We start from the raw sequence: 15,895 nt of genomic DNA, 5'->3' as shown, positions 1-15,895 counted from the left end.
TAGTTTTTCCCTGGTTTTTGGTTTTCTTCAGATGCATTACATTTCCATCTAGAACAGCAGGCCTTCTGGGATGAATCACATTATGAGACTGCACCACTCCCCCATCTTATGATTGATTGATTGATTGATTCGATTACTATATTCTCCCAAACCCTTCTATTCTGATGCTAACAATTGGGCTACCTTTACATGTGATACCATTTAGCATTAAAGTACAAAATTAGCGGTTAAGATGAAAGTACTCTAAAAACCAATACAAATATACTACAATTTTAATATGACTGTCAATTGGCACAACAATCCACCGCAACTGTAGAAACTTTGGGGCTTGTTGCATACTAAAGTCTGTTGGTAATAGCAGTAAAAACGTTTGCTAGAAGTCCCAATGAAATTAGGAACCGCAGGCTCATCAGCCACTAGCCCTGGAAGCAGCGCCCTCTAGCGTTCAGTCTCCGCACGTGATAAAGGGGGAGGGGCGGACGCCGGCATTTTTTCCCCCTTGAGTTCGTGAGCCGGAACGGTGGTCGAGGGGCAGTAGCAGGGCCCTGGTACGGTGAAGCTTAAGAGAAACTGCACGATGGGCTTTTTCCAGTACTGCGTTGTCCGAAGCCTCCTGCAGATGCCCCGCAAGCTGCGCGGATCCGCGGTGGGAGGAGAGTGCCTGGAGCCGGCCAGCACTCCTGCTAGGAGCCGGCGCCACTTCTCCAGTAGCGGTGAGTACGAAGTCCGATCCCGGAGCTCGCGGGGTTTGATCGTTGGAAGGCTGTTGGTCGGAAGGATGGGGGCGGGGTGGGGGGAGGCAGCGTTGCTGATGCTGATAGAGCGTCAGTTGTCTGCTCTCCTTCTCTTCCCATACGCTGACGTTAGCTGATAAAGAGCCGACTTTGTTGCCGTTTGTGCCACGTGGAGTGTTGAAGTGGCTGCATCATGATCTCAGCCTTCATCTTCCTTTTCCTCCTCTCTGTCCGTGGCAGTTTTATTTTTTTTCTGGGGATACAAAAAGAGGCCTTGGCTGGGCTGCTGGCAGCACCAAGCTCTGCTGCACAGCCCCGACGCCCCTTGCAGTCTTAAGTGGTTTCTTAACGTGCATAATCCCCCTTGTGGTGTTATGCACAATTAAAGCGAGAAATATACGTTTAAAAAAAGAGAGGTGCACAGCATATACTGTAGTTCTATTGTTTCTTCTTCAGCCTTGAGAAGAAAGGTGAAGGGAAGGAAAGGTTTTTATTTTTTTTTTTTTTTGCTTTAGGTCAGGCCTTTGTCAGTTGTAGCTCAAGGCAATTTGCATTCAAGTAGAGGTGGTATATGTTCATATTCCTGGAGAGCTTGTAATCTAAAAAGCCAACATACTGTAGTTTTTCTTGCTTACAGCTGTGCACTCTCCTAATGCTACTAGTGTACAAATGACTAAACTAAACCTTAAGTTTATATACCGCATCCTCTCCATGAATATAGAACGTGGCAGGTTTACAAGAGCTTAATAAAGGAAAAGAATAACATTGAGTTTGGTGGATTGAGGAAAAAGGTTCTTGGGGAGGAAAAATAGTGCTGTAAAATGTAGCTGTTGGCTGCATCTGAGCATAACTTCTCTCTCCTGGACAAACCAACCAACTCTGTAAAAGTTCCCTAATTTTGGTCCTGGACCTCCAAACCCCCATTGAGGTTTCCATGGTAGCCCATGGGTTTCACCCACTCCCCCCCCCACCTACCAAAATTTGCCCTGGAACCCAAGTGGATATCCCACCAGTGCCACAAAACCGCATGGGCGGAGTGTCCTTTTCAGGGTGGCGTGATGAACCACTTGCTTCTGTGCCATCGCCTTGGAAAATGGCATTTCCTGAGGCACCACACTCAACTCATCCTGCAAATAAGGAAATCCAAATTGCCTTGTTTGGCAGACGGTCAACTGTGGATGAAAACCCCCCCCCCCCCCACACACACACACACTAATTATCTAGCATAGTTTTATAATATCAAGAATGATATTTTATGCACCTATTTGCATCATTTCTATTGTGCTGCTGATCGATGACTTTTCCACCTTAATCTCTCTCCTGCTTTGGAGGGTGAGAAAATAAGAGTGCAAAGCCATCGGTTGCGTAGGGCCCTTTTTACAAAGCCACAGTAGCGATTCCCATGTGACAAATGCCGTGCAGCCCATTCAGTTTCTATGGACGGTGTTGTATTTGCCTCAATAGGTACTTTCTAAAAGGGACCTTTTAGTTTGTATCTGCTCCTTGTGACCCTGGGCAAGTCACTTAATCCTCCATAGCCCCAGGTACGTTAGATAGATTGTGAGCCCACCGGGACAGATAAGGAAAATGCTTGAGTACCTGATTGTAGAACCGCTTAGATAACCTTGATGGGCGGTATATAAAAACCTAATAAACTTGAAACTTGATACAACAGAGGGTTAAGTGACTTGCTCAAAACTATAATAATAATAATAATTTTATTTCTTATATACCGCTGTACCGTGAAGTTCTAAGCGGTTTACAGTAGAAACAGAAGAAATGCAATAAGTAAGATTAATTAAGATGAAGAGAGAGTACTTAGAGTTCCCTGACTGTCCCAAAGGCTCACATTCTTGCTAAAGTACTTGAGAAAAATAAATTAGTTAGGTTATAAACATAGAGTAGAAGAAGGTAGGAAAACAGTTCATAGGAAAATTAATTTTGAATACATTATACATTATATATTGTTCAAGGCGGAATACAAATTATAGGAATTACCAAAAGAATTGCGTAATAAAGATTATCTAGATAAATTACATAACAGTGATTCATGTACATTACATGGTGTGGTAGAGGATTCAATTATGAAAATTACATATCAGGGAATCAAGTGATAAGAGAATATAGTGGAGAATATCAGTATATACGGTTTACAGATTGGAAGTTGCCTAATAATGACATAAGAAGTTTATTGGATAGTGTGGAAAATGTTTATATAGGAATCAGAGTATGTATGATAGGAAAGGTTCTAAGAATTGATTAATGTGTTATTCTATAGAGGGAGAGCTTGTGCATAAAGGGAGGATATTAGTTGGTAATGACGTGTTTTCTGAATAGAAATGTTTTGATTTCTTTTCGAAATACTTTGATGTCTGTTGTATTGATTATTAGTTTGGTGATTGTGGGGTCAATTTTTGCTGCCTGTGTCGCTAGAAGGCTGTCGTATAGTTTCTTAAGACGGGTTCCATTATTAGGTGGAAAGGTGAAACCAGATTGAGATGGATGTAGAATGTTGTGGTCTTCAAACACTATAAGAAGCCATTGTGAAATTTGAACCCTGATTTCCTGGTTTTCAGCCCACTGCTCTAACCATTAGGCAGAACAGAATTAGACTAATATGTTTATGCTTTTTTACATGAAATTTATGTACTAGGTTCCAGGTATTTATTTATTTAATTAATTTTTTCCATCCTATTCTCCTCAAAGAGCTCAGAACAGGTTAAACGTACAGAATTTCCATACAAGTTTTAAACGCGTACTAGGCGTCTAATATTAATATACATAATATTCAATTTACTGGTTACAATTTGCCATAGTTATCCTTACAGTGTAAGGTTTTTGTACAAGTTTTATACTAATTTGACACTCGGATAGTTTATATGTTAGATTTGCCGTAGTTACAGTGCAAGATTTTACAATATAAGTTTTCCTTATGTGACACATACTGGTTCTGGTACCAGTATACATTTCTTTGTAATCCCATCGGTCATGGGCAGGGGTTTAGGTGAAGAAGTGTTTTTATTGCTTTTCTAAAGCTGCAGGATCTGATCTGCGAGGGCAGTCAATTTCAGTGGCTTGGTATGAAGTGGGAGGAGGACCGTCGGTTGGCGGTTTGCAGTCAAAGGCCATGACCGGGGGGTGTTTTGAAGCATATTTCATCCTGTGAGTGGAGGGACCGGTTTGGCACGTACAGAGGCAGCTTAGCTGTAATATCTTGTAAAGATTTGAACATTAGTATCGGGCCCTTGAAGACACAACATTTGACCATGGGCAGCCAGTGAGCTGATGCTAGAGCTTGGGAGACAGGGTTGTGGGCATTGAGGGTTTTTTTTAGAGGCCTGAGCGCTGCGTTTTGAACTCTTTGTAAGAGGCACAAGATTTATCTGTCATATTGCCTGAGCTTCTGGATTATAGGATGGCAAGTCTGTGTTATTTATCAAGACACCCTCTCTGGTCTAAAAACTTGTTCCACCAGAGTGCTGCCCTGCCCTGGGTAGACTTTCTGTTGTAGAAGCATCTGATTACTTTAGACATCCTTTGGAAAGGTGCTTGGAATGTGGGTTGTCTCGCATAATTGGCTGTGTATAAAAACAGTGCGTTTACTGTCATTTAAACAATTTTTTTCATGTTGCTGTGCACATTAACTGTTCTTGGTCCCTTGAGTATTTTGGTGTCATTTTCGGAAATGATCCCAGAAATATTGTTTTACTAAGTGGGTAGTCTTATGTGTGGAAGAGCCTAGAATTTGTAAGTAAAATTGTGACAGAACTGAAGCATGCATGAAGAGGACAGTACTATGAGCAGGAAAAAAAAGTGTAACAGGGAAGGGAAATGTGATCTTTTGATTTGTTTGTTTGGTTTTTTTTTGGGGGGGGGGATTATATAATTTTTTAAATTTAATTTCTTATACTTGTATTCCTCTTGCAAGTCTGAAAATTTCAAGTTTATTTAAAATTTGATTTGATCGCAATATCGAGATCAATGCAATTTACAAATATAAAAACAGGATTTTAGTAAAAAAAAATTTAAAAAGCAGCATACTTTAAAACTCTGACAATATACAAAACAAGAGGGAAACTTTAAACTACAATGTTTAGGAGAAAATAGAACATATAGGGTTTGAACATTAGGATAGGGAATTGTTACCCATTAATTTTCTTTTATAGGGATAATAGCTCTCTGAGTAATATTTGAGTTCTATAGAATCCCAAAAACTCAATTAAAAGCGTCCTTGACGAGCCAGCCTTTTATTATCCTTTAAACTTGTTAAGCGACCTTTCTTCCCTGATATATATCGGCAGTGAAGTCTACATTTGAGGTGCCGTGATGGAGAAGTGGTGTATATTCAGGTACAGAAAGTGTTTTTCTGTCCCTGGAGGGCTATGTCTGAATTTGTACCTGAAGCAATGGAGAGTTAAATAAGGGTTAAATAACTTGCCCAAGATTTCAAGAACCTGTAGATTTGAACTGGGCTTCCCAGGTTCTCAGCCTGCTGCTCTAACCATTGGCTCCATTTTCCATTCCTCTTGGGTATTAAACTAAATTTTAAAACCTTCCTACCTGGAAGGATAAATAGCCAACTTGCAGAGAACAGTGGTACAGTTAAACATTAAGCTCTCGGAAAAGGAGTGAAGGCAGATTTAATCGGGTGGTTGAGGAATCTAGGCAGTAGGATGAGTTGGCTACACTGGCCAATAAAGCAAAGAGGGCCCTCGGTTAAGCTTGTGTAAATGACGTCTGAAAGTGCATTAGAACAAGATAGGTAGAGGAAGCAGCACATTCAGTAGATTCATATGGGCATGTTCCACTGGCATCTAATATTTCCCTATGGGTGGGAAGGAGGGGCAGGCTCAACTAGTTTGGCCAACTAACTTTGAGAGTTAGCAACCTAAACCTGTACTTTTGATAATGATGACTTTAGCCTCCTAAATTTACAAAATACCTAAACCAATGGGCTGGATGTAGGCAGAGGTTGGGTGGGCACTAAGCTAATTGTGTGAATCTTCAGCTTGCTAATAACTGGACAAAATGAAGGTTAATCTAGCTAGGTGCATTTTACCATCCTAGATTTTTTTTTATCCCACCTGCTCTAATTTGCGACTGAAAATTAAATAAGTGAGCTTTCTAATGGCACTTTGAAAATCTACCCCTGTTATTTCTAGGACTGGGCTATACAGCAACAGTCTTTAACATGCAGCTTGATAATTCAGCTTTGGCCAGATCAGCAGTGATTTAGGGCTCCTTTTATCAAGCCACGTTAACCCCCGCGCTGGCCAAAAACTACCGCCTGCTCAAGAGGAGGTGGTAGCAGCTAGCACGTCCGGCGGTTTAGCGCGGCTTGATAAAAGGAGCCCTAAATCACTGCTGCCCTTAAATTTTTTTGGGAAATAAACTGGTGGACTTTAATTCTCAGTTGTCTGACATCAACATCCTGGAAAACCACAATGAAAAATTTAAGTTCCCTGGTCTCTTGCAGTTCCATATGAAAGGCTGTGAAATTTGGGCCCTTCCTGCAGCCTCACCACAGTGACCAGTGGATCAGGTCTTGAAGAGCTGAGTGGTCTACAGCAGTGGTGCATGCTAACTCCACACCAGCCCCAGGACTGAGGTTGAGATAGATACTAAAGAATGACACAGGCTGATTTCCCGCTGTTATCTGCAGGGATGGGTACCAATTCTGTTCCTGTGCCATTCTCTAATCTAATGTCCCCATTCTCAGTCCCCTCCCCATTACCGATTCTCTTTCTGCTTTTCTACTCCACCTGTTCTCCTTTGAAAGAACAAAATCAGACACATTCAGAACATTAATGCAAAGCAAGGTTGGGAAACTGCTACTATTCAAATTAAATATTTGTTAAGTCATTTTATATTGTCTTTCACAATCAAAAAACAAAATATCCCCAAAGAAGAAAATCCAGAGAAACCAAAAAAAATCCCCAAAAAAACTCTGGAGTGACGATGTTCCTAAATGGACTTTATTTGAAAGTATCAAAGTTCCAAAGGTACACTGAAATCATCCACATAAAATAATTCCATCCACATAAGAGCCTTAAAGGACCTAGTCCACTAGGGATACAGGACCCAACACGGTCCGTGTTTCGACAAAAAGTCTTCTTCACGGGTCCAATTGTGTGGTGAGCCGGAAGTGAGACACTGCTTGCATTTGCAATCAAAACATCAAATTTGCATTATTATAAGACAAAGAAAATGTGCTTACATAAATCACTGCAGAAACTTTGCTTTGGAAATTTGTAGGTTTCCTGGTGCAGATTGGGATAGGTTGAATGGCAATGGGAGGCTGTGATATGCTTACTTAAAACTCAAAATTACATGATTCCAGAAACTATTAACCTTTCAGCCTTAAATAGTCCTAATAGAAAAGAGATACTTTGGCAGTAGAGTTGCGCGGGGACAGAAATCCCACCCGTCTCCGCGAGGACTCCCACCCATCCCTGCGAGGAATCCCTCCGTCCCCGCCCATCCTCGCGAGGAATCCCCTACGTCCCCGCCCGTCCCTATAAACTACAGAAATAGTTATTTCATTTAATTATGCTACTGAATTAAAGGCTCTGGTAGAAACCCATTTAAAAATAAGCAGAAAGACTTTATTAATTTGGAAATATTAATTGGGAAGAATACATACTTTGTAAACGGGTTTCTACCAGAGCCTCTAATGTTATAAATTTTTATCAACACAACTAATATACTACTTTATCCTTAAGCAAAAAAAAAAAAAAGAATTTTTTTCCTACCTTTGTTGCCTGGTTTCTGCTTTCTTCATATTCTCATTCAATTCCTTCCATCCACTGCCTCTCTTCTCTCTGTCTTCCATTTGCTCTGTTACTGTGCCTCTCCCTTCCCCCCCTCCCAAATTAGTCTGGCACCCATCTTTTTCCCTCCACTCCCCCCATAGTCTGGCACCTCTGTCTTCTTCCCTGCCAGGGTCTTCTCCCCATTCCCTCTTCCCCATTTCCTTCCAGTGTCCTTCTCCCCCACCATCTTCCCCATGTCCTGTCAGGCAGCATCCTTCTCCCCCCTCTGTCTTCCCCATGTCCTTTCAGCGGCCTTCTCCCCCCTCTGTCTTCCCCATGTCCTTTCAGCGGCCTCTCCCCCCCCCCCCCCCCGTCTTCCCCATGTCCTTTCAGCGGCCTTCTCTCCCCCCCCCCCCGTCTTCCCCATGTCCTTTCAGCGGCCTTCTCCCCCCCCCCCGTCTTCCCCATGTCCTTTCAGCGGCCTTCTCCCCCCCCCCCGTCTTCCCCATGTCCTTTCAGCGGCCTTCTCCTCCCCCCCCCCCGTCTTCCCCATGTCCTTTCAGCGGCCTTCTCTCCCCCCCCCCTGTCCTTCCCCATGTCCTTTCAGCGGCCTTCTCCCCCCCCCCCCTGTCTTCCCCATGTCCTTTCAGCGGCCTTCTCCCCCCCCCCCTGGTCTTCCCCATGTCCTTTCAGCGGCCTTCTCTCCCCCCCCCCTGTCTTCCCCATGTCCTTTCAGCGGCCTTCTCCCCCCCCCCCCCTGTCTTCCCCATGTCCTTTCAGCGGCCTTCTCCCCCCCCCCCCCCTGTCTTCCCCATGTCCTTTCAGCGGCCTTCTCCCCCCCCCCCCCTGTCTTCCCCATGTCCTTTCAGCGGCCTTCTCCCCCCCCCCTGTCTTCCCCATGTCCTTTCAGCGGCCTTCTCCCCCCCCCCTGTCTTCCCCATGTCCTTTCAGCGGCCTTCTCCCCCCCCCTGTCTTCCCCATGTGCTTTCAGCGGCCTTCTCCCCCCCCCTGTTTTCCCCATGTGCTTTCAGCATCCTTCCCCCCCTCCTCCCATTTACCCCATGTCCTTTCAGCGGCCTTCTCCACCCCTTTGTCTTCCCCAGAGCTTTCAGCGGCCTTCTACCCCCTTAAGCGTCTTTTCTTCTCCACTCCACCTTTCCTCCCTCCCTGCCCCTTACCTTTGTGGCGTTTCCGCACCCGACCGACAACAGAACAGGCCCGGTCGGACAAATCTCCCTGTCCTGTAGCCGCGAATCTAAATTACCTTCTTACAGCAGCTGGAGTATTGAAGCTGCTGTAAGAGGTAATTTAGATTCGCAGCTACAGGGCAGGGAGGTTTGTCGGCCGATCGGGGGACCTGACCGGCTGTGCACATTCTTCGGGGCGGACCGCCCCCTCCCCCCTCTTTCGTTCGCCATTGCCTTCTTCCTACCTGCCCTGCCGCACACAGCCGACCGGAAGTCTTCCTGATGTCAGCGCTGACGTCGGAGGAAGGGAGGGCTTTGCTTAAGCCCTCCCTCCGACGTCAGCGCTGACATCGGGAAGACTTCCGTTCGGCTGTGTGCTGCGACAGTGCAGGTAAGGAGGAGGAGACTACCCTCGCGGCTCGAATGCACTGCGATCCAACCCCGCAGGATCCCCGTGACCCTAGGGGGCGTCCCCATGGGATCCCCGTGACCCTAGGGGGCGTCCCCATGGGATCCCCGTGACCCTAGGGGGCGTCCCCATGGGATCCCCGCGACCCTAGGGGGCGTCCCCACGGGATCCCCGTGACCCAAAGGGGGAACCTGCGGGATCCCCGCGGGTCCCGCGGGATTCCCGTCATCCCCGTTCCCGTGCAGCTCTCTATTTGGCAGTCAATATGTGAGGAAAGCTGATACTGCTACTACTTGTTACACCTATTCTATGATGTGGGACATGATGGCTATTCCTGTTTAAACAATGTTGGGAAAATCCTTTTAGTCTGGACACCTGGGCATCTTAAAACATGGCCAAGCAAACAAACAAAAAAGTAGGGAAAACATGTAGAGTTTGGCTTATGGAATTCTTTCTAACCTTGCGTGCCATTGACTGAAGAGGAGAATGGAGTGGTACATCAACATCTATTTGTTTGGAATGTTTTTTTTTTTTGTTGTTGAAAAACTTACTATACCAACTCTTCTTAATACAGGTCAAGGCAGTGAACAATACAATAAGAATATATTTTAAAAGAATGAAATTAGTTAGGTTAGGTGCCATCAAATCATGTTAGTGTTCAAATCATAGCAACTTGATGAATTACAGATCTAAAAAGAAATCGGTTTTGTGCTAAAAATAAATCAGTTTTGTGCTAGATAGGTAAGGTCCTCCAGCATCATCCCCATGTTTGTTTTCAGTGTGTCCAGTCATCTGATTGCAGGTCGCCCTCTTTGCCTGGTTCCTTCAAAATCCCCAAACATGATGTCCTTCTCCAATTATCCTTCTCGTCTGACAGTGTGAGCAAAATAAGACAGTCGTAACTTCATTATTTGAGCTTTGAGTGACGTACCAGTTTGATCTCTTCCAGAATCAATTAGTTAGTTCTTCTGGCGGTCCATGATACACATAAAATCCTTCTCCATCATCAAAGCTCAAAATGAGTCAATCTTCTTTGTCTTGTTTCCATAATGTCCAGCTTTTGCATATGTAATTGACCACTAAGAAAATGAGGTCTGATCTTCGTTTGGCATGTTATTTCCTTGCCTACTTTGTCAAGAGCCTTCATTGAAGAGTGACCAAGAGCTATTCTGGGGAGTATTTCTTCCCTGCTAGTTCCTGCTTTTATGAAAGCACCCAGGAGATTGCAACCCTTTACAACTTCTATTTTATCGCTTTCAAGCTCAATATCTTCATCGGTTTCCATGTTCATGATCTTTGTCTTGTTTGTTTCAGTTCTAATCCCATGCTAATGACTTTCAGCTATTTTCTCAGTAGATACAGCATGTTGTCTTTGCTGCTGGTGATGAGCATTGTATCATCTGCACAGTGCAAGTTGTTTATATTTCGGCACCAACTTTGAAACCAAAGCTCTTCCAGATTTGCTTTTCTGAAGATGACTTTGCCGTAAAGGATGAATAGGTAAGGTGACAAGATGTATCCTTGTCTAATGCCATGTTTTATTGGAAACCAATCGGTGTTGGCATATTCTGTTCTCACTACAGCTTTTTGATTTTCATAGAGGCTCTTTATCAGTTGAGTTGTGTTTGGGTATTTCCATTTGTGCTAGAGTTCTCCATTTGTGCTAGAGTTCTCCATATGTAGTTTATCGTGATCCACAGTCAACAGCTTTGCTGTAGTCAATGAAGCAAAAGTATAGGGACTTTTGGTATTCTTTGTTCTTCTCCAATATTCATCTAACATTGGCAATAATGTCTCCTTATTTCTTGACCTTTCTGAAACCAACCTGAACTTGCTTAACATATGATTTGTAGCCTTCTTTGTATTTCAGCAATATTTTGCTGGCATGTGGAAGTAATTGTGTTTTGTAGTTAGTCCTTGGTGTCGCCTTTTTTCAGTATAGGTATAAACAATGATCTTCTCAAATTGGTTGGCCATGTTTTTTCTTACAAAACTGGACAGTCTAGTGAGGGCCATGATAGCACCTTCTGAGCCTTTGATTAATTCAATTGGAATACTGTCAATACCAGGTAACTTGTTTTTTGATAGTTTTTAATTGCTGCTAGGACAACTACTTCTAAAATATCTGGTCCTTCAGGGTCAGTTTCCAATTCAGTTTCCCCAATGTTATCCTCATTGCCTCTTTTTTGTATAAATTTTCTGTATATTCTTTCTATCTCTTTTTGGAGATGAATCATTTGATATTTAATTGGCATATTTAAGCATCCCCAATCAAGGCTGGAATTTCTATTGCAATCTCTTAACTCCTGATATGCTAATCTGTGGGAGGGAATTGTTTTTGTTTTATTTCGTTTTATGTACCAATTCAATTTTCTGACAAATATTCTTTAGATATCGTTCTATGAGGCTCATAATCAAAACTTTGAAACATCCAAAAACCAGCCTAAGTAGGCACTTGGACGTCCTAATAGCAAGGACATCCAAATGCTGATAATCAAAACTAACTTTCTGGACATGCAGCAGCACTTCTAAGCTGCTGTGTGTCCAGAGCTCAAAGGGGTATGTTGGGAGGTGTTTTGGGTGGGAATCGGACAGACTTAAACCTGGATGTCCTACAGTGATAAAGCTTTCCCAGGATGTCCTGGAGGGAACTTAGATGCCAGCAGTTAGACCTGTATTAGTTGCATTAAGTGCCTTCAAACTGACCAGATGACCAATGGAGGAATTAAGGCATGACCCCCCCCCCCCCCCCCCACCATCCAGAAATGGGGGAAATAAACAACACATTGAAGGCTTGCCATCAGCTGATTGCAGCAGAGGAATTCCTATCATCTAAGCCTGTTTCGGGGATTCTCCCGCCAGGATCAGCTGAGCTGCTGAGCCCTACACTCCTCCCCTGACACTCCTGGATCCTTCCACATCACCTGAACCCCCACCCCCCAATCAGGCAACACCCTCCCCCACACATACCTGCCCCCCCATACAAAATCGGCAGGAGAGAAGCCCACTTCCTCCTGTCTACAGGGCCGTGTGCTGAGAATGACGGGCCTGCGCCTTCCCCCTTCCCAATGCATTTTGGGTCATTTTGAGCCAATCGGGATGAATGCCACACCATTTTTCCTGTGTTTCATGACCAGAGTAGCAGATTCAATGTGTATTTGATGTGAAAATGGCCCGGCCTTGTCCTTTTTAAGTTCACTGATCCCTATCAAATCAATCTCCCCCTCCCCCCCCAATTTGATCTTTAACAATTTTCCTTGTTTCATTCTTCATACATTCAATGTTCCTATATTAAGAATATCTTTAAAGCTTCTTATCTCCCTTTTCTGTCCAGCAAAATCAGCATTCAGGTCGTCCTGGTGGCTTTGGTCTGTTTTCTTCACAAACACTGGGTGTATTCTGGATGACTTTCAGTTCATTCTTAGTAGCACGGTGAGTGCCTTCTGACCTAGGGAACTACCTTCCAGCACTATACATAGAAGCTTTCTCATCAGGTGTTCTTGGCAGAATACAGATGTAGTAGATTGCTGGACCTTTCTTCTACGCAGTATAAATTCAATGTTGCTGTTGCATCAAAAACAATCCTCTGCCGCCAGCACTGCCCAGATGGGCATGTCGTTAGTCTGACTCTTCATTGAAACCTGTCTGCCTTGAGACGCCCTTCTGGTAGTGAAACTTACCAATGGTATAGCTTGCAGCTTCTCAGATGTGTACAAACCCCAGTGGCATGACAAGCCCATGTACCATGAAACTGAAGCTCCATTAAAAATAGGAAAGTTTACATTCAGACAGGAAAATGATCGCACAAGAAACTTACAAGATATCCAGCCTTCAAACCACACCTTTTAAGAAAGTGAGAATACAGTGAAACATGGTATGATAGTAATATACTAAACAAGTAGTAGCTTTCAGCCCAGTCCTCAGGGACCACCTGGCCAGTTAGGTTTTCAGGATATCCATAATGAATATGCATGATAGAGATTAACATGCACTGCCTTAATATGTAAATCTTTGGCTATCCCAAAATCCTGACTGGCTGAGTGTGCTTTTAGGGCAGTGCTTCTCAACCCAGTCTCGTGTTAAATGTTGTTGTATTAATTTCTGTTGCTGAACCTGGATCTGCTACTTCCCTAGGAATACAATGGGGCCTCTTTTTGGAGGGTATCCAGCATCTTAGACCAGTGGTTCTTAAACCTGTCCTGGGGGATCTCCAGACAATCAGGTTTTCAGGATATCTGTAAATTGAATATTCTTTGTGGTGGAGTTGGCACTATTACCAAATTTTCTTGCATTTGTTTTAAGCTGATTTGGGGATTAGCCCCAACTTACTTTTATCTCACTTTGTGTTGTATAACCCAATGAGGACAACTAGAAGTAGCAATTTATTTGCTTATCCAAAAAATATTGGCTGCAGATACAAGACCTATTTGGATAGGACTCTTGCATGTCAAGCAAGTAAGCAGTAGTCCTGGTTGGGCAATTGCATTAGTGGAGCTATGCTGTCTTATGGTGTATTTCGAAAACAAATTAAGTCGGCATTGTTTGATAAATTTATTTTAAAATGTGGATATTGTAGTCATGATAATCTGATATTGAATATATTTAAGAAAATTGTTGTATTTTAACTTATTTGAAATTCACTGATAGTCCACTCATCTTCCTTGGAACAAGAAGTCATTTGATTATGGCGGTATAGAAGAATAAAATGATATGTTATGATCGGTTAATCGCCAATATTCAGCATTTATCTGACCAAAAGGTCACTGCATAAATAGGACTGCATAAAAATGAAGGAAAAGCAAAACATGTCCTTTAACTAAATGTCAGAGGAACAAAATTAAGAGAATTTACTAGAGAATGACACGGGGAAAAAATCTGTCCCCGTCACCGCCCCGTCACCGGCCCACCATCCTCTGCCCCGTCACCGTCACCGCCATCCCTTTCACCGCCCCGTCACCGCCATCCCTTTCACCGCCCCGTCACCGCCATCCCATTCACCGCCCCGTCACCGTCCCCGCTGCATCCATATAAGCCTTAGTACTGTAATATTTAGCTTATTCCTTTCTTATAAATCAAAGTTCCTGCTGCTGAACTAGAGAAAGAGATGTTCAGCTGGCAGGGCTTTGTTTATAAATTTTTATCAACACAACTAAAGCAAAAAATAAATAGAATTTTTTTTCTACCTTTGTTGTCTGGTTTCTGCTTTCCACATCTTCTCATTCAATTCCTTATCCCAGGACAAGCAGGCATGATATTCTCACATGTGGGTGACGTCATCTACGGAGCCCCAGCGCGGACAGCTTTTCAAGCAAACTTGCTAGAAGTTTCAAGTTTGCACACTGCACCACGCACGTGCATGCCTTCTCGCCCACTAGAGGGCGCATCCCACCTCGTGGTCCTCAGAAAGCCCTGTGGATCTGAGCTCCAGTTGTATTGCCTTTCTAGCTGCCGCGTTTCGTTGTTTCTTTTTATTTTTGATCGATTCGCGGTGCTGCTTTCTTTTTCCTTTCGTAAAAAAAAAAAAAAAAAAATATTTTATTTTTCGTTAGGCTCCGGGGGCTCCCGGCAGCCGTGGCCGCGGGACGTCGGTCGTTCCCGGCCTTCTTTTTCGTTGATGTCCCGTCCTGTTACGGGATTTAAAAAGTGCAGCCGGTGTGAGAGGTTATTTTCCATCACTGACCCTCACCGGTGGTGCATTGTCTGTCTTGGGCCGGATCATCCGACAGCTTCGTGTGATCGCTGTGCGACTTTTCAAAACAGAGCCCTCCGTCGCCGTAAGGCCTGAATGGCGGAATTGTTCGCCGTGGACGCGCCGCCTAAGGCCTTGACGTCGGCCTTGGCCCCGGCCTTGACCTCGGCCTCGGCGTCCTCGGGGGCCTCGGCTTCGCCTCGGCCCTCGTCTTCGAAGGCGTCTTCAGGAAAACCAGCTTTGGGTAAGTCCTCTGTTCCATCCCCTTCAGCAAAGAAGCCGTCCTCTACTCCGGCTAAGGCGGGTGGGTCGACCCCGGCCCCGCCTCAGACCTCGACTTCGCACACCCCGAGGGAATACTCGAGACCGAGGTCGCCCTCCAGGGAGTGTGCTCCGGACTCGGAACTCCCCACCTTCGTGGGGATTCCGGCCTTCCAGGAACTCCTTCGAGCCCTGATTTCATCGGAGCTGTCGGGGGCCCTGGAAGTGTTGCAGCGGGCTGCAGTTCCGGCGGCCTCGACCTCGGCCGGGGCGCCCTCGGCCTCGGAGGCTCCGGCCTCGGCTCCCTCGACCTCGGGAGCCCCGGCCTCGGTGACCTCGGTCTCGGGTACTGTGGCCCCCTTAACCTTGGTCCCGGCCCTGCCCTCGACCTCGACCTCGGGGGGGCCGCCCGAGCGGAGTGTGAGGCCCAAGGAAAAGTTGCGCAGAGTGCGCCGTATTTCCTCCTCCTCCTCGGGGTCTTCCCGGGACGCCTCGCCCTTGACGCGACCTCGGACGGGGCGCCGATCGAGGAAGTCTAAGCGGCCGCGGGGCTCGCCTCGGAGGCACGATCGTTCCTCGCCGCTCGGGGGCGAGGCGCTGCAGGTGTCGGAGTTGCGCCTCGACAACCCGAGGCTCCTCCGATCACCTCATGGGAAGTCTTCCCGTGCCACCTCGCCGAGGAAGTGGGAGAGTGTCCCCCGGACCCCGGGGTCCTCACCCAAGGTTTCTGCGAGGCGGAGAATTTCTCCTTCCCCCTCGAGGGCCTTGGAGAGGGGATCCTGGGACTCGGTGTCAGTAAGGGATCCTCATTATTCCCATGAGGCCTCTCCCCTCTCCTCGGTGGGGAGGTCGAGAACCCCGTC

General features: G+C 45.3%; 1 protein-coding gene across 1 annotated transcript in view; it reads left to right on the top strand.

Annotated features, from left to right (window-relative positions):
* Nucleotides 1–477: 477 nt before the first annotated feature.
* NME4 (NME/NM23 nucleoside diphosphate kinase 4) overlaps nt 478–15,895 on the top strand; it is a 55,521-nt gene continuing 40,103 nt past the window's right edge. The window contains exon 1 of the mRNA XM_033915130.1: nt 478–713. Coding sequence (XP_033771021.1) covers nt 578–713 — 136 coding nt within the window. The 5' untranslated portion in view covers nt 478–577. The remainder of the gene's footprint in view (nt 714–15,895) is intronic.

The sequence above is a fragment of the Geotrypetes seraphini genome, chromosome 11, assembly GCF_902459505.1.
Source record: "Geotrypetes seraphini chromosome 11, aGeoSer1.1, whole genome shotgun sequence".
In the NCBI taxonomy this organism is placed as follows: Eukaryota; Metazoa; Chordata; class Amphibia; order Gymnophiona; family Dermophiidae; genus Geotrypetes; species Geotrypetes seraphini.
Note: the sequence above shows the minus strand (reverse complement) of the source record. Positions and strands in the feature narration are given on the sequence as shown.